We start from the raw sequence: 27,166 nt of genomic DNA on the forward strand, positions 1-27,166 counted from the left end.
CACTCTTAACAATAAATACTTTATCAGATATTTTCTAAATGTACTGCATGGCTACTGTAATTTAAGATTTAGTTATTCAATAATGGAGTATCAAAATTAAACTCTAAAGAGGAATAAATATGTGGAAATATTGATATAAACTCTTCAAGCATCCTGTATCTGTACAACATTTCACCTGACCAGATCTCATAAATGAATTCTTAATAGCAGGAGCAGGTGAGTTGTATTACTGCTGGAACAGTGACAACAAAGCTCGACTCTCCACGGAGAATATAAAGGGTTATAATCACTTTCTTTTGCTCTGTTAAAAACAAAAAAAAAGAACGATGCTGCCTGGTTTGTTCGATCGACGATTGGCTGATCGATTGGTTCGGTGAGAACAGTCAGCAGAAATCAGCCATTGGATCTTATAAAGAGTCCTGCTTTAAAATGGCTGAGCTGCAGAAATACTCAAAGTGTTTGTTTAGTTGGTTTGCTTCCAAGACCAGGGAGGGAAAACTTTATTTAGTGGTGGAAAGAAATAAGTACTTTTACTCAAATATTGTATTTAAGTTTACGTTTTAGATACTTTACTTGGGTATTTTCATTTCACGCTACTTCATACCTGACAGCTTTAGTTGCTCTGAATATTCACATAAATAATACAAAATAGAACTTAACTAATAAATGATGATGTATTATTATAGTCTAATCTACCCTGAAGTATTTTTTACAGTACTTGAAATGAGCTCCCCCTTTAACGGCTGTAAAATTAAAGTGATGAACACATTAAAGCATAAATAATTATATTCCAGTAATATATATAGTTTCTGAAATGGGTCATTCTGCATAATGATTACTTTTACTTTTGGTACTTTATATGCAAAGTTTTTACGTAATTTACATTTTGAATGCAGGACTATTATAATTCTGTTGTATTGCTACTTTTACTTAAGTAAAAGATCTGAATACTTCGTCCACTACTTTTAATCATGTGAGAGTTTTACTACTCCAGAGGTTCAAGGGATCAATACAAATAGCTAAATGCTTATTGGGACTGGAGGTCAGATGTCTGGCTTTCAAGACTCCCTTTCTCAGCTGTAATCTGATTTCCAACAAAGTAGGAGTCCAACTAACAAATCATTTTGTTTTTTGAGTACAATAAATATGAAGCTACCGCCAGCAGACAATTAGCTTAGCTTAGCACAAAGACTGGAATTGAAGGGAAACAGCTAGCGGGGGCTTAGCTAGACTACCTAATTGGCTACTAATTGGTCCATTGGTCCATTGGCTACTAATTGTAAAGAGTCTTGTTAATGTTCTTGCAAAACAGCTCAACTTTTAATCTTTTAATTCAAATAAATAACAAATTAAAGGAGATACTTGAATTATTTTACTAAAAGATGATAGTTGATCCTCTAAAAGTTGACAAACTTTCCAGCCACAAACTAAGTTCTCCCGCCCTGGTCCTTTCAGCTCGTCCTTCATCCGTGCAAAGCGCAGAAGTCGAAGTCTGCGAAGGCTTCCTGCTGCTCGGCGGAGAGGACGAAGGGTTTGGACGGAGGCGACATGATGGGCTGGAGTCGAGTGAACTCGCTGTCGAAGTTGCCGACGTCCATCGACTCTTTGATCGACGGCAGGAAGGGAGGCTTCACTTTCTTGGCCAGAAGGGCTTCCCAGTCGATGGTCTGAAAGATAAAGTTATCCATTACTGTCATTTTCACATACAATATTCCAATCGTGGAATGTGACAAAGTACTTTTTCTCTGGTAATGTGCTTATAGCTTAATGTGCTGACAGCTTTAGTTTCTTCTCAGTTTTTTATCCACTTCCTGTCCAGGTAAAACCTCGTATCTCCAGATGTGTTGATGTTGAATGTTTGTGATAAACTGAAGGATGAAGTGTTTCCTTTATGTGTTCCTCCTACTTCTTCAGATGTAAATAAACTCTTTAAAAAGTTTCTTGGATCAGCTGGAAAATACATCTTCACAAAGCTGAAAACGGGCTGTTTTTATTTTTAGAGATACGAGGTTCTCACATATAAACATGATGATCTTATGGAATATGATGCATTGACGTAGATTAAACTAGACAACAGGATATAAAGGAGTTAAGATGAAGGTTAACCATTTATTTAGAGAGAAGTAATGTAAAAAAAAAAGTGGATTTACCTCGAAGTATTTCTCTCCTTTGACCTCGTTTGCGTCTCTCTCTCCGCCTCCGAGTCTTTTCAGAGGATTCTTCTTCAACAGCTGCAGCAACAGGTTTTTAAATGTATAATACTTTAAATAAATGAATAAGTAACACCAGTTATCACAGTCCCATTAAGTTGTTTAATGTATCTGGTAGATAAGATAATAATATTAACATCTTTCTGATTGTTACAGCATTTTTAATCCAGGATCTCAAAACAAATTCAGCAATAAACATTTTATATTTAATCCTTGGATCTTGATAAAATATAAAATGCCTCCTCTAGTAGTGTTGCTGTTGTTTTCAGCTGATTGTATTGTTATTCTCCTCCTTTATGTATGTGTTTATCCATTTTAACTTTTGTAATAATAATTTATATATGTATATATATTTAGTTCTATTTGAAAACAGAAGGATCTTGATAACAATACAAAATGTGTAAAAGAGGTTCAAAGATCCTTTGGTTTTCAAATATACCAAATTATGTTATACTGAATAAATATGAAATAAAAGAAGCTTGAATATCATAAAGTAATGGTAATAAAATCAGAGTAAAGTGAGCAGAAGATTAAGAGGCTTTTACCTTCTGGACGATGCAGACGACATCAGGAGGAAGAGACCCTGGATACTCCACATCATCGTTGACGATGCTGTCAAACACCTCCTCCTCATCCTCACCAGGAAACGGAGACTAGAAGCAGGTCAGAGAGATGCTGAGTTAGAGATTTAAAGGGACAGTAGTGATGTTTTGAAGTGTGGCTGTATGAGGTTCTTCTCTTTAGTCAGTGTTTTACTACACTAGATGGAGTTTGTAGAAACCGGAGCAACACAAGAGCAAAGTAATGTTCTGCTGTGGACGTATTTAAGACACCTAAAAGAATCAATATCAGTTTAAGTGTTCGCTATATTTAGAAATCTTCAAAGCCATAAGACTCCATTGACAAAAACATGAATTTTAACTCTCAGAACACAGGAGTTGCTGGTTCAACGCTGCCTCGATTGGTTAGTTGGTTTGTGTTATTGTGTGACTTTGGTGAATCCAAACCTTTTAAAACACCAAAGTCTCACATAACACAAACAAACTAAGAGATCGAGGCTAGCAACTGTGTTCTTCGAGGTAAAATTACTGTTTTTGTCAATGGAGTCTTGTGTCTTTGAAGAGAGCATAGATAACGGCTTCAGTTCCCCGTCAGAAAGGGCCGTCTGACAGCAAGATAAAGAAGTGAAAATATTCTAAATATAGCAAACTCCATCTACTGTAGTAGTACGCTGACTTTGTAGAAGAACCTCATACACACACACTTCTAAACATCCAAACTATGCCTTTAACTTTGGTATATTTGAAAATTTTGCATTCATAACTGGGTCTCTACTTTTGCAACTAGACGTTAAAATGTGAGTGTGGACAGAAAATCTGCAAAACTGATTGAAAACAAAAACTACGTGGTAACAACCTCTCCCACGAGCATCTCAAAGATGAGGACGCCCATCCCCCACCAGTCCACCGCTCGGGTGTAGTTGTCGTCTGTCAGGACCTCCGGAGCCAGAAACTCAGGAGTCCCACAGAAAGTGGAGGTCCGATCACCATGACCCATTCCTGAGGAAAAAGTGACAGAAGAATCATCACAGATGGAACTAAGAGGAGGTTTGAGTGATGTTTAAAGGGCGATTAAAGCCTTTATGTGAAGGATTTGACCATTGACTTTGGTGTTAATACCAAAAAAGCAATGCTACTTGTCACAGAGAAAAATGGGCTGCAAAAAAAACATTTTCACTGTGATTATCCCATTTTTTTATAAACAAAAACCCCATAAAAACCTCACAAAAACACAGAGTTTTTCTGTAAATCTAATAAACTGTAGTAAATAAATAAGTTGTAGCAGGAACGTTGAAGAGTCATGTGATGTATTTTACATAAACAATGTTTTAACTCAACTCACCTTCTTTACAAAGTCCAAAGTCTGTGATTTTTATGAATCCATCAGAATCCATTAACAGGTTGTCGAGCTTCAGATCTCTGTGTAAAAAACATAAAGTACATGTCGTTACACCTGAAGCTAACTTTAAGTGACATCTTCAGCATGATACGACTCACCGATAGATGATTTTATTCAGATGCAGGAACTCTAAACCCAGCAGGACACATGCTGAATAAAACCTGTAAACAACAACAACAGGTTTTACTAGATTATAATACTAAATATAACCACACTGGCTGGTTTGCTTAAATATTAGAATCAGAATCAGAACCGGTTTATTGCCGAGTAAGTTTTCACGTACAGTACAATGAATTTACTTTGGTGTTTTGGTGCATAACATAAATATAATAAGAGAAAATGAACAAGTATTGGAAAAATCAAGAAACATATATACCGAATAGAAGAAAGGTACAATAAAAATACCCAAACATATTATAAAAGATGTTTACATTATATCTGAAAGTTAACGTTTCACAGTACAAACTATTTAAAAAATATGAATATCTGTAGAAAAAATTAAAAAGGTGATTTTTCTTTCCAACACCAGAAGGTTTCTTTAATGTACCCTTTCATAAATAAATTAAAATTCTTAATAAAAATAACTACCACTTAAAGTTCAACTGTATTATCTGCATCAAAATATACCTAAAGTATTAATATTAAGAAATATATTATAGGATTATAATAATTTATGCATGAATGTATTCATCATTTGAATATTATTTTTATCTGATTTGAATTACTTTATGTACTGCTTGGTAGCTTAATCTAAAATTAAACATCAACATTTATTAATAGATTTTATATTTTGTTTTAATAATCTTAATTTGTAGAGTAAATAATAATGTCAAATAAATGTAGTGGGGTAAAAAGTGCAATATTTGCCTCCAAATTATAGTGGAATAGAAGTACAAAGTAACAGAATGGAAAGTACAAATACTACGAAGAACTTTCATTTTGTGGTGATTTTGGCGGCCCCTGTGGACAAAAGTGGTAGTGCTTATGAGGACCAGAGTCCCTTTAGAAAACCTCTAATTTAACTGCAGCAGGGTCTGACAGTCCCTCTCAGTTCTGGTTCTGGTTCTCCTGTGTCTCGTTTAATAATGTAGGTCATATAGAGGCATCGGTATTAAATGAAGACAGTTTTATAACCAGTTAAAAGTTCAAACAACAAGAGGACAGAGAAACGAACCGGGTCTGGGCCTCGGTGAAGACGTGGTTGTGGATGTGGATCATGAGGTCGCCTCCTGGCAGATACTCCATCACGAAGCAGACGTGGTCGCTGGTCTGGAAGCAGCCGTGGAGGTTCACCAGGAACGGGTGTCTGGAGGCGTTGATCATCTCGAAGATCCTCTTCTCGCTCATCAGGCTGCAGAACAAAACCTCACATTCAACAACAGTTACTCTGAACTTCTATAAATCTATTTTCTAGACTTGTGCAACACGTTAAACTTTGACTGAATGTCTTGAATGTTGTTTTACTGTGAATTTTAGAGGCCCCTAAAAAGCCTAAATACAATCAGCCAACTTCTCCTTTTAGCTTTAAACTAATTTAAATTACAGCAGGCATTTAATCTGTCTGTAATGAATTTGCTAATGTGTTAATGAAGAATCCAATAAAGACTCTTCATTCTGTTCAATAGAATTTAATTAAGTCAAAATGCATTAACAGAGTCAATAAAACAAACCTTTTCTTAATGTGGATTGTTTATTCTGTTGCAGAGAAAACTGACATAAATGGTTAAATTTAAAATTTAAAGGGCCAGCGTACAGTATTTAGGGGGATATGATAGCAGAAGTGGAATATAATATTAATAGATATGTTTTCTTTAGTGTTTAATCATCTGAAACTAAGAATCTTTGTGATTTCATTCTCTTAGAATTACTCGTTTAATATCTACGTACGGAGTGGGTCCTCTTTTTTCCTTTTTCTGGGTTTCTACAGTAGCCCAGAAAGGATACAGACTGGTTCTAGATTTGAGTTTTTGCATCGTCTTCAGTAGTTCTCCTACAGGCTTGGAAAATGGGAAAAGTTTCAGTTGGTTGCGATCTGGAAGCTCACCACTAGATGTCGCCAAATCCTACACACTGGAACTTTAAAAGACCCGTTTGCCTTAATTACAAAATAACTTATTTTCTTCCTATTGTACCCCTCATGGTGTCTTGCACTGCAGATTTTGTATTACGTGCTAATGTTTTTATATATTGGCGTTCAGGCTGGTCTCATCCGGCAATCGTAGATATACCCACGAAAACAATGTGCCATAATTTGTAGATATCCCACCAAAAGAAATGTTGCATTTTAGCCACGTATTCTTGAACGAAGAGGTATAAAGAACACAAAAGGTGAGTTGCAGGAGTTCGTTCAACATTTATTTTTTTGTCATTTAACTTGCATACTTCAGTAAAGGCACTTCTGTATTTAAATTAACCCAAACAATGATCTTTTCCCAAACATAACTAAGTATTGCTGTTACCTAAACCTAACCAAGTTGTTTCCTGAGACGGAGGTTTATTTTGAAAAGAATGTCTAATTGTTACAAGCAGGAATTGACACATTCTGCTGGACTTTTGTAGGAAAACGCATGACGAATGAGGAGTAATATTAAAGATATCATACAAACTGTGTATAACGAAATGTTGTGGCGTCTGTTATTTCTGCTGCCACCCCAAAAAATGTGAATTTTGAAGCACTGAAAATGTGCGTTAAATTAAACCACAGACGTCAATCTGTCCAGTTTTTACAGGAACTACTTTCTACCAAACACAGAATACTTTGTAATTTTGATAAACTCTGGTCTATCTGTTTATACGTCTATTTCTTTTAATAATTTGGACTCTCCAAAGCTTTCCCTTCACACGCATTCACCTGTCCACTTCATCCCGAGTCACAATGTCTCTCTTCTTCAAGGCTTTGATGGCGTAAAGTTTTTCCGTCTTCTTGAACTCTGCCAGCAGAACCTGAACAGAAACATTCAGAACCAAACGACTCAGAACAACAAACACCAGAAGAAGTTAAAGTGAAAAACGTTTAAACTTTTACCTTCCCAAAGTGTCCTCTGCCCAGAACCGAAATGTATTTGAAATCTTCCTTCTGCATCCTTGTGTTGAAAAAAAGAGACAAAAATAAAGAAAATGAAGAAGATGCATTATTCTTAATTTTTACAGTATATAAGAGAAGTATTTGTGTGTACATGTACATGTGTATGTGTGTACTTTAGAGCAGATACAGGCTGGTCTTCACTTTCTTCTGTGTTGTTTATGGATGACTGTAAATGGAGACAAAGTTTGGAACATTTTAGTATTCAATCACAGCCACAAATCTCATCACAATATCTTCTTTTCTATCTGATAAACTCAATTTATTGCTTTAATATTTCTATTTAATAGTACTTAACATAAATATTATTACAAGAAATATTGTACTTTTAATTCTACTTCATTTATCTGACAGCTTTTGTTACTTTGCAGATTCAGATTATTGATACAAAATAGAATGAACAGATTCATTTGAATATATAATTATATATTGATGCAACATTAACATGATTAACACAAACATACATCAATAATTACGTCTTTCTGTATAATGAGTATTTGTACTTATGGTACTCTGAGTACATTTTGATGCTATTACTTATTTTCTTTACTTTAATACTTGATAGATTAGCATTTATTTGTGCTGTAATGTGGCTTTAGACTCTTATTATAATTATATTATAAATAATTATGACCTTTGCTAGTGTTTCACTCTTTAAAAGTCACTTTGGATAAAAGTATAAAATCATAAAATAAAGTATCAGTACCAGTTTTTCTTGCGCTGCAGACTCAGGTGACCTTTCGTGCGTTGCCGTGGTGATGATGATGGGAGCGTCGTCTTCCTCGAGGCTGTTTGGAGACGGATGATCCTCGGTGATGCTGAGTCGGATTTCTGGAGCTTCGCTGCAGATTTACAAAAACAAAAACAACCAAATGAAAATGGCAGTTTGTTCCAAGTGGACACAAAAAAAACAGGAATGAAATGTCATAAAATAAAAGCCAAACAAGGAATAAACATAATTTTGTAAAAGGTTTGCACTCTACTAAGTGGTGGAATGTAACTAAGTACATTTACTCATGTAGACTTAAGTACAAATTTGAGATACTTGTACTTACTCAGCTACATTTAAGACAGAAATATTGTATTTTTTTACTGCACTACATTTATCTGACAGCTTTAGTTACTTTACAAATTAAGATTTTTGCACAGACAACATACAAAAGGGCTTCTAAAAAAGAATGTTTTGTTATTAATCAAACTACAATACAGTTTTAAAAAGTACAGCTGAAACAATGAATGAATTAGTCAATTTACAGAAAATTAAATGGCAACTATTCTAAAGTCCCATATTTAATGTAAAAACATTTGATGGTTTCTGATGATTTAATAACGTTAATATGTTAGTAATAATAACATATTAACATTATTATTAATACTGTTAATGATGTTAATGTATTTAGATATCATGTTAATTATGCTAAAGTATGTTAGTAATAATATTAATAATGTTAATGTATCAGTAATAATATTAATAATAATAAAATGTTTTAGTTATATTGTTAATACTGGTAATGTATTAGTAATAACATTAATAATAATAAAATGTTTTAGTTATATTGTTAATACTGGTAATGTATCAGTAATAATATTAATAATAATAAAATGTTTTAGTTATATTGTTAATACTGGTAATGTATTAGTAATAATGTCACTTTGGACTCTGAGTCATTGTGACAAACGTTTCTGATTGTTTTCACTATTTCTCGATCAATCAATCGATTAATGAAGAATATGCAGCAGATTAATCAAAGAAGAATCATTACAAAACAGTTCAAAATGATTTCCAGCTCAAACAACAGTAAATTCCTGTTTAATAATAATCTAATATTGGAATATACGATCGTAGAATGATCATATTTTAAATACTTAAACTACATTATACTGACTATACTAACACGATTTTTTCGAAGTAACATTTTCAATGCAGTACTTTTACTTGTACCGATGTATTTCTACACTTTTACTAAAACAAATGATCTGAACAGATGCTGTGACCGTCTTTGACCTTGGCAGTGTCGTGGTGCGTTCAGGCTCCCCCTCGGCTGGACGTTGGGTGTTGTTGTCCACCAGGTCGGGGGTGGTGGAGCGTGAGGAGCTGAACGTGGAGAAGGAGCTGTATCGAGGGAGGACGCTCATCATCAGGTGACCCCACGTGGAAAAGTTCATGTTCATCTGGGCCGCTCTGAGGAAGTTCTTCCCTGAGGAGGAGAAAATAGTAAATTACACTACAGACACAAAAACACAAATAAAAATGTGTGTTTCTGAAACGTTACCTCGTTCTTTAGTGAAGATACAACGCTGACGTCTCAGTTTCGGCTGCCGCTCAACAACAGTGTCGATGAATTTAAGCTGTAAAATCCACAAGAGAAGGATTTTTTTAAGTTGAACATTGACTTTAAACATTCACACAAAGATTAAAAGCTCCTGAACTTCTTATATCATATTTAAAATACATAGGATGTGTGTATTTTCTTACTTTTAGAGAGCAAACACAGCAAACAAAGTACTGAAAAATTGATATTCAACCTTTTATCCAATGATGGGTTCAAGATGAAAAGGTGTATTTGTTAATACTTTAAAAAAAAAAAGATGATTGCAATGTTAAACTCTGTATTTATGTTTATGGATTTTTTTGTACATCTTTTGAATAAAAAGACGAGGGGAAAGTTTCTATAATATATATACAATATAAAAATATATATATTTTGTATTAATATGCATCAATATACTGGATATATATACAGTAGTATTTAAATGTATATACCGTATATATAAATATATATACAAACAGCACAACCCCAATGATACCATGTGTATTTATTAACACTTTTCGATATGTTGACTAAAAATGTGTGGTTCAAAAATACCAGAAAAAATAGAAGGAAGGGCCATAAAAAAAATAGCATAAAGTTTGTATAATGTTATATATGTCATTAGGACTATTCTAATTGTATGTATATTAAATTGCTGTACATACATATATACATATATTTGCTTGTATCTGTAAAAATGTGTATTTAAATAAAAATTCTATGCACAAAGGGAAATATTTATGTCTATTAAATGTTTTAATTTACCTGTAAATTGAGCAATTTTCAATAAAACTAAATCTTTACCAAAGAAAAATGTTTTTTGGCTTTCATTATTTACCATGATAGCATCTGGTCAATATGACAACAATGTGATATTAAACTATAAGTGAAGAGTATTTATTCAGCATGTGTTTTAAATAACAAGTCATTCTCCAGATTTAAATACCTTGATTTTCTCCATTAGAAGAACAAATATTAATTTAACCATTTTACCATCATGTTTATTTCTCCCACATAAAAAAACATCCTTTAAAAGCCTGACTATGGGACCTTTACTACCATGGTGAGTACCTGTGCGTAGAGGAGGCCCTGAGGCTCCAGACTGATCTCCTGGCTCTGGTTCTGGTTGTCCATCATCTCCTCCAGTCGTAGGGACTTCACTGCACACATTGAGGTCCGGTCCCTCCAGAACACAGAGACCTCCAGCTCTCGAGACTGTCAAAGACAACAGGAAAACAATTAATGAAGAACTGAACATGTTACTTTTTCACCTTTATACACTCTCTCTATGACCTGAATGATTGAGGTTTTGTGATGAATGGATTTCTGCAGGTGTGAGGGAGACATCTGTTGGTCATAAACAGAACTACAACAATAATAAAACAATGGAGTTTAAATACTTTACTTACTTTAAAGACTTTGAAAATGGCAATATGGCAATGTTTAAAAAAAGACTTCCTTTGAAACTTCCCGGTGAAACAGGATATTTATATATAATCAATATTTATCAAAATTATGGTGGGTTAGTATCTCGATATAATACAAACTTTTCTAAATAATGACTTTGTGTCTCAATATACGAAATTAGTATATCAAAATAATGAACGAGTATCTTAATACAGTGACTTTGTATCTCAAAATAATGACTAAGTTTTCTAAAATAATGACTTAGTATCCTAAAATAATGACTTGGTATCTCAAAATAATGATTTAGTATCCAATATAATAACTTCTTATTTCAAAATAATGACCTGGTATCTAAAAATAATGACTTAGTATCTCAAAATAAGGACTAAGTATCTAAAATAATGACTTTTTTATCTCGAAATAATGATTTAGTATCCAATATAATAACGTATTATTTCCCCCAAAATCGCTTTATATCTCAAAATAATGACCTGGTATCAAATAATGACTTAGTATCTTAAATAATGACTTAGTATCTTAAAATAATGACTTGATATCTTAAGATAATGACTTAGTATCCTAAAATAATGACTTAGTATCTTAAATAATGATTTAGTATCTTAAATAATGACTTAGTCTCTAAAATAATGATTTAGTATCCAATATAATAACTTATTATTTCAAAATAATGACTTAATATCTTAAATAATGACTTTGTATCTCAAAATAATGACTAAGTATCTAAAATAATGACTTTTTATCTCAAAATAATGAGATTTATATCTCAAAATAAGTATCTAAAATAATTATTTAAAATAATTTTATCTCTTAGTAAAAATAATGTATTTAAGTATCCTAAAATAATGATTTAGTATCCAACTTATTATTTCAAAATAATGATTTAGTATCTCAAAATAATGACTTAGTATCTCAAAATAATGATTTAGTATCTCAAAATAAATGTATCTAAAATAATGACTTTTTATCTCAAAATAATGAGTAAGTATCTAAAATAATTACTTTTTTATCTCAAAAATAATGATTTAGTATCCAATAAAATAACTTATTATTTCAAAATAATGATTTAGTATCTCAAAATAATGACTTAGTATGACTCAAAATATGTATCTCAAAATAATGTATCCAATAAAATAACTTATTATTTCAAAATAATGATTTAGTATCTCAAAATAATGACTTAGTATCCAATAAAATAACTTATTATTTCAAAATAATGACTTAGTATCTCAAAATAATGATTTAATATCCAATAAAATAACTTATTATTTCCAAATAATTACTCTGTATCTATAAATAATGACTTATTATCTAAAAATAATGACTTTTTTTTAATCTCAAAACAATGATAAATAGTATATGTGTACATCTATATGTATACATATACTATTTATATATATAATATATGTATACATATAGTATTTATATATATAATATATGTATACTGTCTATGTATGTAATTATACGGGACGATATACTCCGGTGCAGTAGGTGGCGCTAGCACCTTGTATGTAACGGTTTCGCGCCATTAAACCAACAGAAGAAGAAGAACAGTTGGCGGGCAGCGCAGCGTCAAGTCTGCCGAATCCAAAGAAGAAGAAGAAGAAGTCAGTTCTGTTTGGGCGGCAACCGCCATAGACATCATATAGGTAGACGCCCCCTTCGGCCTTGGGCGGCATAAATCGTCGGCGCCATCTTGGTACGGGAGTTATTTCGTCTTCGGAGTGAAGATGCCTACTTCATGCACCGCTTGGGGGTGCACCACCGTCAGGACGATTCAAACAAGATCGCAAGGAATTACCTTTCACAAGTAAGACTAAACAATTGTTTCTATTTGTAATTGTAAAATTCAGTCATGTCACGTAGATCATGTGTTATGTTGAGAGCTAAGAGCTGTTGAGACAGCTAAGTTGCCACCAGAATCAGACTATAGCTAGTCTAACGTGAAACGGACATGGTGAGCAAAGCCTTATTCTATCGTTCGTCAACAGGAGATAATATTGTCAAGAACAGTGGCGTGCACAGACTTTTTGAAGGGCAGGGGCGGAAAGAGAAAAAAAGGGCACATATAGCGCGTTCTCACCACTGAAGAGGGCACTTTAGACACGTTTTATATGTTATACAAATGACACATTATATAGCCTTAAAACAGACTAACTAGACAGACTACTCAGATTAGTTTGCTGTTAGGATCAGCATTCAAGAGAACTGTGTGGATTGCAACGTTGGACTGTGAAGAACACACAGCGACATGGATGTATGAAGGAAATAAACTCCTTGGGGTCTGGGAGTCTTCCCCCAGAACATTTTCAATTAAGTAGATGCCATTTCCTGTATTCTAGTGCATTTTAACACCATATTAGCACCAGATAATCCAAACTGGTTCTGTGAGATATAGTTCTGGCTCAACTATAGATCAACAAAGGGCCCAACATAAAAGTCATTGCAACAGTAATGTGTCATAGTATTTTAATGTATTTTCTTCACCCAAGAGGGGCTCTGTGATAAAATCACACAAGGAACAATACACATTTAAACTATTTACTTAAACTATTTATTTGACAACTCAAAAGAAACAAACTATGATGAGTCTTTGTGCCAAGTGGAACTATAGTAAAATTCTTCGTTCGGCAGTTTAGCACGCGTTTTGGTTTCCAAAGGGACACTTGAGGGAACTCTAGCACGCGTTTTGGCTCCCAAGGGGGCCCTTTAGCACGTGTTTTGGTGCCCGAGAGAGCACTTGAGGGCAGTTTAGCACGCGTTTTGGCTCCCAAAGGAACACTTGAGGGCACTCTAGCACGCGGTTTGGTTCCCAAGGGAACCCTTTAGCACGTGTTTTGGTTCCCGAAAGGACACTTGAGAGCAGTTTAGCACGCGTTTTGGCTCCTGAGAGGGCACTTGAGGGCACTCTAGCACGCGTTTTGGCTTCAAAGGGGGCAGTTTAGCACACGTTTTGGTTCCCGAAAGGACACTTGAGGGCAGTTTAGCACACGTTTTGGTTCCCGAAAGGACACTTGAGGGCAGTTTAGCACACGTTTTGGTTCCCGAAAGGACACTTGAGGGCAGTTTAGCACGCGTTTTGGCTCCCAAGGGGCCCCTTTAATACGCGTTTTGGCTCCTGAGAGGGCACTTTAGCACGTGTTTTTCAACAATTGGGCCACAAGGGGGGGCGACTGCCCCCCCCTGTGCACGCCACTGGTCAAGAAATATAGGATATACAGTATATATATATATAATCTACCACTACTTGCTTGTGAGTAATTACAATGTATGTATAATGTAATTATATAGCATTTATGGTCGCGACGGAAAGCTGCGTTTCGGCTGAGCGACTGGCCTTAATTTCTCTCTGTGATGTATTTAAAAAAGAGACTAGATTAAAACAAAAAAAGGCTCAAAACATGCCACTGTATATGTAATGGTTCTACAATATATGAAGGTGTCACGTAATGAATGAAACTACGGAAAAAATGTCACGATACTCTACATGCACCTGTGAGATGCACCTGCAGTCAGTCGCCGGCCGAAATTGACGTTTTAAACGTTATTTCTATTTAAATGTTTTTTTTTTTTAAAGATACATCTGTATTATGAATCTGACTGACTGGCTAGCTAACCTTTCTCGCAATTTTAAGGTTTCCCAAAGAGAAGCAGTTGAGGAGACAGTGGGAAGTGGCTGTGAAAAGGGAAGACTTTTCTGCCAATGAGAGGTCAATGCTCTGTAGCCAGCACTTTCAGCCGGAGGATTTTGACCGGACAGGCCAAAATGTCAGGCTCAGGGATGGAACTAAACCATCTGTGTTCAGTTTCCCAACACATCTCAAAAGAGTAAGTGCATCACTAAGCTTGCTGAAAATGGTTTTATTGTGTGTGTGTGTGTGTGTGTTCATTTGGAATGATTGAGAATGAGATACACCTGTTCAAGTATTTTGTTCTTCTGTTTTAGAAAGTGGCAGCCAGGACTACACAAGCCTCAAGGAAGGCTGAAGCGAGCCTTGTAATTGACTGTTCTTTACAATCATTACAAGTCACTGAACCTTCACCTAACTACCTTGTGAGTATTTACACTAGCTATGCCCCAAAACAGCAGTGAGCATCATGGCATCATAAACATTACTCACTACTGTTTTGTCCTTTTTTACTAGGAACACACTTATGCATTGCCTCCATCTCCCACTCTTCTCAAGACTAGACTCAATGAAGCCCTGGCTAGGGTGGAGAGTCTTGAGAAAGAGATGAGGAACTCAAAGGCCCGAGAGCAGAGTGCGAAGAAAACAGTGCGTTGTCTTCTGGAGGACCTCAGGGGGAAGAACCTCATAAATGAAGAGCTGCAAGAGAGGCTTGACTTATACTCAGGTAACATTGAAATTAAACTTTGAATGTCATGTATATCTTAGGGCTGTAACCAAAGAAATACAACTGCAATAATGTGTTCAAATGCTTGGCTTGTCTGAATTTCATATATCAAACTTAAACTCCAAATACCTGACAACGTCTGTAATATGCCCCCATTCATAGTTTGAATAGCATCTGGCACAGACAAAAGCCAACAATCATAGTCTGATAGCTCTAGCTTCAAGACACATATATATGATGTCTATGGCCATAATGAGCAGGTATAAACCGGCCGGAAGTGACGTCAGAAGGGAAAGGAGGAGCGCTAGCCAATCAGAGGCCGAGGCCGAAAAATAAATTCAAAAAAATTATAAATTATTATTATAATAATAATTATTATTATTATAATAATTATAATTATTATAATTATTATTATGGTCAAATTACATATCCATAAATGTAAATTCACAGATAAGAAACCATGCTTTATTGTCTTAATATCTAGAAATTATGACTTATTGTCTCAAAATTATAACTTATTATCTAAAAACAATGACTAGGTATCTCTAAAAAGTGACTTAGTATCTAAAATATATGAATAAGTATCTGAAAATTATCACTTAGTATATAAAAACAAGGACTTGTAATCTAAAAATTATGAATAAGTATTTCAAATGAATGGCTTAGTATCTAAAAATAATGATTTATAATCTTAAAAGAATGACTTTTTTATCTCAAAATAATAATTGGGTATCTAATATAATGACTTAGTATCTCAAAATAAGGACTTAGTATCTAAAAATAATAAATTAGTATCTAAAAATAATAAATTAGTATCTAAAAATAATAAATTAGTATCTAAGAATAATAAATTAGTATTTAAGAATAATAAATTAGTATCTAAGAATAATAAATTAGTATCTAAGAATAATAAATTAGTATCTAAGAATAATAAATTAGTATCTAAGAATAATAAATTAGTATTTAAAAATATCTCAAATGAATGGCTTCGTATCTAAAAATAATGATTTATAATCTTAAAAGAATGACTTTTTTATCTCAAAATAATAATTAGGTATCTAAAAATAATGACTTTGTATCTAAAATAATGACTTGGTATCTATAAATAATGACTTATTATCTAAAATAATGACTTGGTATCTAAAATAATGACTTAGTATCTTAAAATAATGACTTATTATCTATAAATAATGACTTAGTATCTAAATATAAAGACTTAGTATCTATAAATAATAACTCAATATAACGACCAAGTATCTAAAACAAGAAAAGATGAATTCCTGATGACAATTACATTTTATACAGTCTATGCATTTAACCAAAGAAATTGAACAGACTTTTGTTTTTTCATATGAAGTCCAGTATGTAGAATGAAATAATAAGAACATGATATTTCCATTTAACCAAGCCTCTTAGCTCAGCTTTTCAAACTCCACTGACTATGGAGAAAGTACCAAACTACCCTTTAAATGTAACATATGTGGAGTGTCAGTGTATCTTCTGTCCTGCACGTCGTCCTTGTCCAGTCTGTATAAAGTCCTGTAGCTGCTGTTTCTATATGTGTCTCAGCTCATGCAGCATTTTTTTGTTCTACAGGCTGAAAGCTGCTGATGTTGTTTTCTTTCTGCACCAACATCACAAAGTAAACGTTGCATTCATCATACGAGGAGAACACCTGTGTCCCGATGACCCTCTGGTGTCTGAAACCCAGCTTTATTTTTTTAGGTTGAAACGTGACGATCTGGAGGGAAGTTCATGCAGAGGGAGGCACGAAAAAATGACGATAAAGGAGGTTTGAATGATTGGTAATCTGTGGTGGAGGGATTGTTTTCTATGTTTCAAACTGACCATGATTAAAAAATAGGTGTTAATTAGCTTACTAGGTAAAAATATCTTTTTTTTTTTATCCCAGAAATGTTAGTTTTTATGGATTAAGATACGTGTTATGGGGTTTAATTAATGTCCTACTCGTATGTAACAAAGTGCATTTGCTAAAGTACCCTACTTTAAGATTCTTGTTCTTTACATTTCTACTTTTCTTTTGATTTATTATTTATTTGACAGCTTTAGTTTTTTAACAAATAAAAAGAGATTCTAAAATGTGATGCTCTCTTATAATTTAAATTACATCACAGTTTATACAACACCTGAAACAATTAGTCGATTAATGAATTAATTGATTTGACAAAATAGATTTTTAGAGTAGCTCTTTTTCAAGTCACATTTTACAGAGTAAGAATAATGTCATCATATTGTAATTTTAGTTACTTCTTTTTTACTTGAGTATTTATTTCTACTCAACTACATCTAAGGGGGGAAATATTTTACTATTATTTGTATGCTTTCTTTAAAAACAAAGATTTTTGAACACAAAACATTAAAGGATTATTCATTCATTAGTCATTTTCTGTGCACAATTGACAGAAATGTGAAGATGTGCTGGTTTTTTTACAATTTAAATCTATTTTAAATAATTTTGAGTTGTTTTTTTTAGATTTCTTTCTGTCAGTGACTGGACTCACCCTCTCCAGCTGGATGCAGAACGTCTGATCCCAGTTCAGCCGGCTGACGGCGGCCCAACGCGTCCGACCGACCACTCTGCTGTCCAGCCGGAGCACCGCGCTGACCTCCTCTGAGGGTCACGAAGACATAACCATCATTTGATAGCATAAATAAATTATCTTACTTCCAAAGCTGAAAAACTTAAACCAAGTTATAAATGATTATGATTTGTCTTGAAAGTAAATGCCATGCCCTTTAGAAAAAGGCTTTTTGAGATGACGTCCAACATCATCGGCTGAGGATGTAATGTAATAAAATGCTGATATCAGATTAACCTTTACACAAAGATTTCATACTTTACAACACACATGTTTCAATTTAACAAAAAAAGCAAAAGCAAAACAACAAAATAAATCAATGCAACCGAGCAAGTTCTATCCATAGATGAAGACCATAAGGAGGGATTGAAAGCTCTGGAAACAGCTTGAGTTCACATAACGTCTGTTCATGAGGTCAAAAACATTCAAACTGACCTAAACATGCTTTTAATTAACTCACACTCATAATAATTTAATCAATCATTTATTGTATTTTATATTATTCATTTTTCTAATCATTTTCAAATAAGTTTTCAGGAAAAATAACAAAGTAATATGATATTATTTAAAGATTTCTAAAAAATTTGAACCCAAGTAAATATTAATTTATTATAAGAAAACAAATTTCACATTTTTGCATGTTGAAACACTTTTATTGTATCTATAATTCATCCAAAATGACAAAGGTTTGAACACAGCCCTGAAATGAAAACACTACCTTTATTTATTATTTATTATTTATTATTTATTATTTATTTTCTGTTACTGTATTATTATTGTTTTTTTTAACTGCAATAATTCTATTGCTCAGTTACACCTTCAGTAGGAAACACAGCTGAGATACAAGCTAAACTAAACTACAAGCTGAAGTAAAATGTAAAAACTAAACTAAATGCTTTAAAAATACAACATGTCCACTTACCAGAGTGTCCGTCCGTCCTGTGAGCTCCTGAACTCTCCTCAGTGGGACTCAGATGGTTTTCCTGCTCCGGGTTTGTCCGAGGTTTCAGTAAATCTTCACATCCAAGAAGTCGGACTTCAAGTTTGCCTGAAAAAATAATAAAGACATTTTTGATTTATTTGACACTCAGTTTACAATGAGAGCATCTACTAAATTAAATGTGTTAAAAGTTATAAGAACTGTCTGCATGGATATTCTTTGAAAAATAATACCTATATTATTAGGTTAGAACAGAGGACTAATGAAAGGAAGGGGTCCTTTTATCAATTATCTTGAATTTACAGACATTGCTGCCATTTATATTTTTTTTCTATTCATTACATTTTAATATATTCTTATTTCATACTTTTTTTTTTTTGTTTCTTTATTGATATTTTTATGTATTGTTAATGTTTCTTGAAAATCTTAGAAAGAAAGTATAAAAATAAGAATATGTTTTTATAAAGTATAAAAGTGAGTGATTTTTAGCACTTATCTTACTGAATACTAACCATTTATGCGTGTTTATATTGCTGCTACTAGTATTCATGTATGGATTACTGAACGGGACTACAGAACACAGGCCCAGGGGCCTAAACTGTCAGTGCCCCCCCTTGACCTTCTCATTCAGAGAGCTGAAGAGACTCATACCAACCAGAAAGTGACTAGAAATGACCACAAACTTACTGAATACCTAAACCTAAAACAACTAAAAAGAGACACCAAAACAACTATGAAAAGTGGTGCAAGACAGCTGCAAAGTGACCCAAAATGACAACAAAGAGACACAAAACAATAACAAAGAAACACAAAATTACTACAAAGAGACAAAATAAACTACGAAACGACATGAATTGACAACAAAGAGACACAAAACAACCACAAAGAGACACAAAGCAACTACGAAGACAGACAAAACAGCTACAAAGAGATACAAATAAACTACAAAAAGATTCAAAATAGCTACAAAGAGAAACAAAACAGCTAAAAAGAGACACAAAAAGTCTACAAATAGACACAAAAAGTCTATAAAAAGAAACAAAACAGCTACAAAAAGACACAAATAAACTACAAAGAGAAACAAATAAACTACAAAGAGACGCAAAACAACAACAAAGATACACAAAACAACCACAGTTAAAAATAATACTACAAAAAGACCAAATTTACACAAAATGACCACAAAGTCTGCTAATCCGCCCCGAGCTTGTAATGAATCTCAGTTAAGGCAGTCGACCAAAGGGAACACAGCGGTTTTTCAAAATAAAACCTTTCATTTGTCAGCATTAATAAATCTCTCTGCCTAAAGCCTCTAATCAGTGCTGTCTGGAGCTTTCACATCCTCATTTTCTCCGTCTCACTGCAGCGCTAACAGCTGTGGAGTTGAGTGTTTCCATCACTCTGGGACTCGTTCTTGTTTATTCGCTGCCAACAGAGCAACTTCAGGATTTGTCTCCTCGTTACATCATCAAAGGCGACTGGCTCACAAGTGAACCGTCCCAAACCAACAGATTATGTCTGATTATCCACGGGCCAGAGGTCAGGAGGGTAAACCATGTTCAGACAACTGGGCGTCCATGAATCTACCGAGAACGGCTGCATGTTTGAATGAGAAAATGTCCCCAAAACTCAATTATTTTCTTCAAAAGAAAGGTGGTTTTAACCATATTTTATTTAAATGTTTAAAGATAAAGTGATGCTCTGAAGGATTCATAATGTTCAAAGAACAAAATGCATGACTTTATTGTGTGACCCTCTTACCCAAACAAACGTTTTTTGTCCCAAAGAACTCATCTTTTAATTATTTTCTTCAAAAGAAAGGTGGTTTTAATCATAATTTAACCTTCCTGCTGCTGTCAGGCTGCACAACCATCTCTGCTCCCAGTAAAAAACATCTATATAAATCTACTTATTTAATATTCTTTACTGTGTTATTTCTTATTTACTAATTTATTTATTTATTTATTTATTTATTTATTTATTTATTTATTTATTTACTTATTTACTTATTTAATATTCTTTCTTTATTTATTTATTTACTTATTTATTTACTTACTTATTAACTTATTTTTTATTTTTTACTTACTTTTATTTATTTACTTATTAACTTATTTACTTATTTATTTATTTTTTATTTACTTATTTACTTATTCATTTAATACTTGTTTTGATCTTGTTTTTTTCTTTTTTATGTCTCTTGTTTCCATTATCCTCTCTGCTGCTGTAATCCTGCAAATGTCCCTGCTGCAGGACTAATAAAGGATTATCTTATTTTATATTATTTTATCTTAATTTTTAAACATTTTTAAAGATAAAGTGATGCTCTGCAAGCTCCATATCGTACAAAGAAAATAAATGCATGACTTTATTGTGTGACCTTCTTACTCATACTAACTTTTGTAAGGGCCTGATGATAAATAATGCAGTAAAATCTATTTCACACATAAGACCATTTATAATTTGACAGTTTTTTTGGTCGGTAAACTGCAAAATTTTCAACGTACCAGTCAAGGAGGCGGGTCGGATGGAGAAGATGGAGGGCGAGGCTGAAAGGGGACATCCAGGTCCGGACTCTGGTGGAGACGGGGGTCCCTCTGAGGGGTCTTCTGGCTCCTGGTTCTTCTCCTGAGTGCATTTCTCCAGAGACAGCCGCAGAAGATCCAGCTTCTGAGACGATTCCTGCACCCGAGACTGAGCCTGACGGGAAGAAAAACACTGTGTGGTTATGTTTTTTCCTTTTTTTGGTATTTTGGGATACAGTTACTGTTGCTGCACTTCCAACATAAACATGTTTTCCAGACATTAGACTTTAAATCTGATTGATTTTGTCTTTTATTAAATATCAAATTATAGCTTATCAGTGTCCATTTGACTGAAAACTAAACACAATCCAAAACCCTGAAATGAAACTTTATTTTAATTGCATATTTCATGTTTTAAATTAGCAGTATTACTGGTTAAAAATCAATAATATTTTAGATTTCTACGAGCCCCACCCCATACCTTTTATTTTAATTTTAATATTATTTTTGTTTATCAATTTTCTATTACTTTTTTTCTCCTTAATTTTATTTTATTTGGTTTATTCATAGTTTAATTGTTATACTTTACTCTTGCTTTGTTCGACCAATTAATGCAATTTTTTGAATTTATGTCCTTTCCTCCGACGCCTGAATGTACCTGACTTTATCTCAATTCAAAAGGGTTTGGAATGAGGATTTAAATTTCTTAAGTAATTAAAGTCAAATATGTATGTTTTGTATATAAGTAATAAAACATATTTACAAAAAACGTACCTATAACATTTAAAGTCTGGATTTATTTCTTGTACAAGTTACAGAATAATTTAAATCAGTCTAAACTAAATCAGATGCTTGAAACATGATGCAGACTTCATCACATAACTCAAGTAAATTAATTGCGAATTCTGCAAATCAATTCTTATAAATGACAGAAAACGACTGAAAACCAATAAAAGACTCCAGAGGATGCTCTGGAAAAAGGTCAACAGTAATACGTACATGAAAGTTAAGAGGATAAAACTTGAAAAAGAAACCAGTGTTGTCCTTTAAGGTTCTTTATAAATGTATCTTGACCGTCAGTCTGGCTACATTGTAGAGATTTAAGGATTTAAAGGCGGTTTAAGAGGCTTTTCCACTGTGACTATAATTAAATTATTAGGAAAAGGTTTTAACAAGAACATGAACCAGGTTTAAAATAACAAATCTGGAGTTCAAAACTGATTTTCACATGTTCTCAGTAGACAAATGTCTCTGTAACAAGAAGTTATTGTACAATAATTACATTAAATGGGGTTTTAATGTGAGAATTAAAAAGACAAAATCCTTAATTTATTATGTATTTGTCCCTGGACTGGAGCTTTACTTTCAGATAAGTTATATTGAGAGTCAGACCTCAGCCAGGGCCTTCTGGTCCAGCGATGAGATTCCCTCCAGCTGCTTCACCACATCTTTGGCCAGCGACAAAGCGTCCGTCTCCCTCTGCATGTAGAGCTGCAGCTCTGCATAACGAGCATCCACAGCGCTGACGGCCACCGGAGAGATCTCTGAGAGAGAGGGAGTGTTTCAGTATGAAGGGATTCACTTCAGACGAGCGATGCATCCTTATTTCATTCATGAAATTGATATTTATAACTCTGAAGTGTTCTCTCAAATGTCACTGTGCTCCAGGGAAAGGTCTTTATATTACAGTGTTTTATGTTTCTGGCATTTAGCTGACAATAAATGAAATGTATGAAAGCTTTAAAAGGCATAAATTATATAAATGACCTGTTGCTAAGTTTATGTAAAGAGACAAGCTGTAAATAAAGTATATTTATCTTGCTGTGTTGGTAACATTGACTTCTGAACATCTAGTTTTTAATATTTGATCCATTTCATCATTATTTTTACTTTTAAATGGTTGGAATCTGCACCAATTAACATTTTCTGAACTGTAAACCTGGTGACATGGTTTCTTTATATTCAAATAAATCAATTAATTATTACTTTTGTACCTAATTTCTCAACATTTTTTAATCAAGTCCTGCTTATGCTTATAGGGCGTTGAACAATATACTAGTGCTGCTAAAAACAGCAGTAATTAAATATCTATGTAGTTTAGAAAGGTGTTACTTTTCCTCTATAAAGGTGATGAAAATTCTGAATCTTCATCATTAATTGTTTATATTCCTTTTGAATTGTGTTCATTTGTTTTTTGCACCTTTTTTTATCATTTATATAATGTTTTATTTGTTTATTTAGACCTTTTTGATCATCTTTATTATATGTATTTTGTCTATTTGCACCTTTTTTATCATTTATATAATGTGTATTTTGTCTATTTGCACCTTTTTTATCATTTATATAATGTGTATTTTGTCTATTTGCACCTTTTTTATCATTTATATAATGTGTATTTTGTCTATTTGCACCTTTTTTATCATCTTTATTATGTGTATTTTGTCTATTGCTCAAGGCATTCTACCAGTCTGTGGTAGCCAGCGCCCTCTTCTTCGCTGTAGCGTGCTGGGGTGGTGGCATCAGGACTGGAGATGCCAACAAACTCAACAAGCTGGTGAGGAAAGCCAGCTCTGTGGTGGGTCTGGAGCTGGACAGTCTGGAGTCAGTGGGTGAGAGGAGGATGAAGGCCACACTCGGAGCCATCCTGGACAATCCCTCTCACCCTCTCCATGAGGAACTGTGGCAGCTTCAGACGCTCATTTGTGCCCACTGCCATCAGACTGTACAACAACAGCGGAGACCACAGTCTGTCAACATGCTGACCAGCCCCTCCATGTGGATATACTGTACATTTTAATTTTTAATTTTTAATTTTTTTAATTTATTTTTAATTGTTTATTATTATTATTTTTTTTATTTTTTTTTTATTTATTTTTATTTTTATTTTATTTATTTATTTATTTATTTATTTATTTATTTTTATTTTTTTTTTATTTTTATTTTTTTTTATTGTATAATATGTTGTATTTATTATCTGTTTCTATGTAGCTGAGCTGCTGCAACACCCGAATCTCCCCCATGGGAATCAATAAAGGAAACTGCCGGCCGTAGTAGACTTCAGTTCCCCCGCAGACCACAACTTTCTAAAGAATCAATGAGTGGGAATGAGGTCAGAGGTCAGCGAGAGGAAACGTGAGCCGAGTGAACAAAGTACAGAGTTTACCCGTCTCGTGTTTCATGTCCTCTTTTACTCTCCAGTGTTGGTTTCAGAGGTTGTTTTTTTTTAAATAGCACACATCTCCATTTCAGAATAAAATGTCACATTTACTCTTGAGTCTCTGTTAATGCCGCCAGAGTGGTTTCACTTTCAGGATTATACAAAGAACACCCACAAAGATGGCAGTTGGCAGGAAGCATGAATCAACCGATGTGGGTCTCTGATACCAGAACATTCTGCTGCCACTCGGCGTGTCTGAACTTCACCGTTTTTCAGTGGAAATGCTTTTGAAACAAGATTATTTGGGGACAGAAGTGAAACTAATATAAAACACGTTTTGCAGCTTGTTACAACATGAACTTAAAGCATCGTTGGAGAAAAGAAACCTGATTCACAACATTTTTCAAAGCACATACGGGAATTTACAACAGCAGGAAAAGAAACAAGAAAAAGATTGTCGATATTTGATATTTTTGATTTCCATCAAAGAGAAAAGTTTAAGATGCTGTTATTTTAAGAAGCTACAATTTCACAACGTATTCACACCCATAACCGTCGCTTTCAACTCTACCAAGCACTTCTCACCTCTTTTCACCTTCTGACTACCAAAAAACAAAAAGTTTTGTAAGTTTTGATCCCTTGAAACTGAACTGCAAATTCATTTTTGACACAGAATTATAATTTTTTAGAGAAATAAAAAGGTGCCCTTGTGAAACATGACATATTAACTGCAGGAAGTGATATAGAATTGGTTATCAATACTAAATTATTTCTTTACCGGATGTTGAGGTGTCTAGTTTTCAATTTCCAGCCTGAGCCCTGATCATATTTGGTTGAAAGATGGATTTGAGCTTTAATAATAATAATAATAATAAGAAGAATACAATTTGTGAAGTGCTTTAAAAGGAACTCAAAGGCACTTCACATGGTAAAGACAGAAACAAAAAAAGAAATAACATTATAAACAAAACAGAGAGATGACATTATGAGTTAAAAATAATCTGGTTTTCGGCCATAAAATGGCATTACAGTTGTATTATCCTAATATCCTTTTATCTATTTTTTTTGATAGATTTCTGGTTTTCTCCTCTACATTTAGAAAAATCTGACTGTAAACAAAAAGCCATAGATGTGTTGATCATGTTGCTACAGCTGACTGCCCACAAATGGATGATTTGATACCTCTTATCAGCTAGTTTACATCCTAAAAGAAGAAGGAAATATCCCTACTTTCACATAAAGAAGTCTTTTCTCTGCAACAAAACAAATCCTGACAAATTGTCTTTTATGACAACAAATGCATCATTGTGTGACCCTCTAAAGGGGGTCACGGCCCATGAACTCTGACCTCCATGAGTGGAGCTGTTGGGGTTTCCTCCACCGTCCCCGTCTCCGCCAACGCCAACGCCAGCCTGGGTGACTTTGATAATCTGCAGTCGGATCAGCTCGATCTTGGAGCGGCTATCCTGCAGCATCTGCTGAGCCGTTGACAACATCTGATCCTGGATAACGACACATCACAATCAGGAGAGAGACAAGAAGCCTCCACACTCCATCACCACACTGTTTACCTTTTTATGTGGTAGAACCCAGCCAGGATTTATCAAAACAAGAGGAACAACACCAGGGAGCCAGAGCTGCATGCATTCCCATATCGGACACACACAAAAAAAAACACAAGTGTGCAAAGAAGAGGTGCATCAGATTGGGATGACTTTGCACTTCACTAACCTCGGGGGTTTGATGCTCTCGCTCCTTTTGCTGAATAAAGGGACTACTTTTTCATCGTCCTCAGGTTTGCGCCTCTCCACCTTCACTGTATCCTTGACACACAAGTCCTCCGGATGTTATGATGCACACACACACACACACACACACACACACACACACACACACACACACACACACACACACACACACACACACACACACACACACACACACACACACACACACACACACACACACACACACTAACAGAGGACTCCTCTCTCTCCTGATGATGATGCACTGCTCCTACATCTTGAAACCTGGATCACATCGGCTCTCCTCCTGTTTGTTTTCATGCAGCCTCCTCTGCAACATCTCCTTCCCACTGCATCCTCATCCTCCTCTGCTCTGTAACCGAATCCCCCCTCTCCCTCTCCCTCTCCCTCTCTCTCCTCCTCCTCTCCCTCTCTCTTTTAGAGGGGGTTTCTTTCTGCACTGCTGCTGCTGCTGCTGCTGATGATGATGATCTTCCTCCTCTGAGCTCGGTATTGGACGCTGCAGGACCACATGTTTCCTGTGCCGTCGCCAACCAAAAGGACAAACATGCAGAGCTGCTGCTGCTGCTCTCTTCGGGACGAGGAGGAGAGCAGAATGACTGCAGTTGTTTGTGTGGATTTGTGTTTCACCTGCTGTGACTAAGAAGGAGGTGTGAGAGACATGAATAACCACACTGATCCGGGACATTTAGACAACAACGTGGATGTTTACAAGCCCTGCATGTGCTTGTCTGCTTGTGGTTGCTGTTGTCTGTCACCCTGATAGTTGATAATGTATTGGGCTCAAATTGACAGATTGATTGATTGAGAGGCATGTTACATGGAGACATGAGAGGA

At 34.3% G+C, this 27,166-nt stretch overlaps 2 protein-coding genes across 2 annotated transcripts; one reads left to right on the plus strand and one right to left on the minus strand.

The window, feature by feature from the left end:
• Positions 1-817: 817 nt before the first annotated feature.
• Positions 818-26,393, minus strand: LOC129100685 (serine/threonine-protein kinase N2-like). The gene is made up of 20 exons (XM_054610125.1): positions 26,295-26,393; positions 25,912-26,065; positions 22,799-22,950; positions 21,389-21,581; positions 18,867-18,992; positions 17,867-17,976; positions 10,635-10,778; positions 9,525-9,600; positions 9,257-9,449; positions 7,958-8,093; positions 7,368-7,420; positions 7,195-7,252; positions 7,021-7,112; positions 5,344-5,520; positions 4,268-4,330; positions 4,113-4,189; positions 3,627-3,769; positions 2,756-2,863; positions 2,151-2,231; positions 818-1,667 (listed from the first exon to the last, which is right to left on the minus strand). Exons 2-20 carry the CDS (start codon positions 26,057-26,059, stop codon positions 1,464-1,466), a joined length of 2,334 nt encoding a protein of 777 aa, XP_054466100.1. The 5' UTR covers positions 26,060-26,065; positions 26,295-26,393; the 3' UTR covers positions 818-1,463.
• LOC129100684 (THAP domain-containing protein 6-like) lies at positions 12,640-15,455 on the plus strand. Its single transcript, XM_054610124.1, has 4 exons — positions 12,640-12,798; positions 14,624-14,816; positions 14,935-15,042; positions 15,134-15,455. The coding sequence occupies exons 1-4, from the start codon at positions 12,719-12,721 to the stop codon at positions 15,365-15,367; spliced, it is 615 nt and encodes a 204-aa protein (XP_054466099.1). The 5' UTR covers positions 12,640-12,718; the 3' UTR covers positions 15,368-15,455.
• Positions 26,394-27,166: the final 773 nt, after the last annotated feature.

Source organism: Anoplopoma fimbria, chromosome 13, assembly GCF_027596085.1.
Source record: "Anoplopoma fimbria isolate UVic2021 breed Golden Eagle Sablefish chromosome 13, Afim_UVic_2022, whole genome shotgun sequence".
Classification (NCBI taxonomy): Eukaryota; Metazoa; Chordata; class Actinopteri; order Perciformes; family Anoplopomatidae; genus Anoplopoma; species Anoplopoma fimbria.

What these genes read in the sequence shown, in the direction of transcription:
- LOC129100684 (XM_054610124.1), top strand. Translation starts at nt 12,719, where the DNA reads ATGCCTACTTCATGCACCGCTTGGGGGTGCACCACCGTCAGGACGATT. An exon ending in TCCCAACACATCTCAAAAGA is followed by an intron (nt 14,817 to 14,934) that starts GTAAGTGCATCA and finishes CTTCTGTTTTAG; the next exon opens with AAAGTGGCAGCCAGGACTAC. An exon ending in AACCTTCACCTAACTACCTT is followed by an intron (nt 15,043 to 15,133) that starts GTGAGTATTTAC and finishes CTTTTTTACTAG; the next exon opens with GAACACACTTATGCATTGCC.
- LOC129100685 (XM_054610125.1), bottom strand. Translation starts at nt 26,059, where the DNA reads ATGTTGTCAACGGCTCAGCAGATGCTGCAGGATAGCCGCTCCAAGATC. An exon ending in CAGCCTGTATCTGCTCTAAA is followed by an intron (nt 7,253 to 7,367) that starts GTACACACATAC and finishes TTTCAACACAAG; the next exon opens with GATGCAGAAGGAAGATTTCA. An exon ending in TCGTCTGCATCGTCCAGAAG is followed by an intron (nt 2,232 to 2,755) that starts GTAAAAGCCTCT and finishes CTGTTGCTGCAG; the next exon opens with CTGTTGAAGAAGAATCCTCT.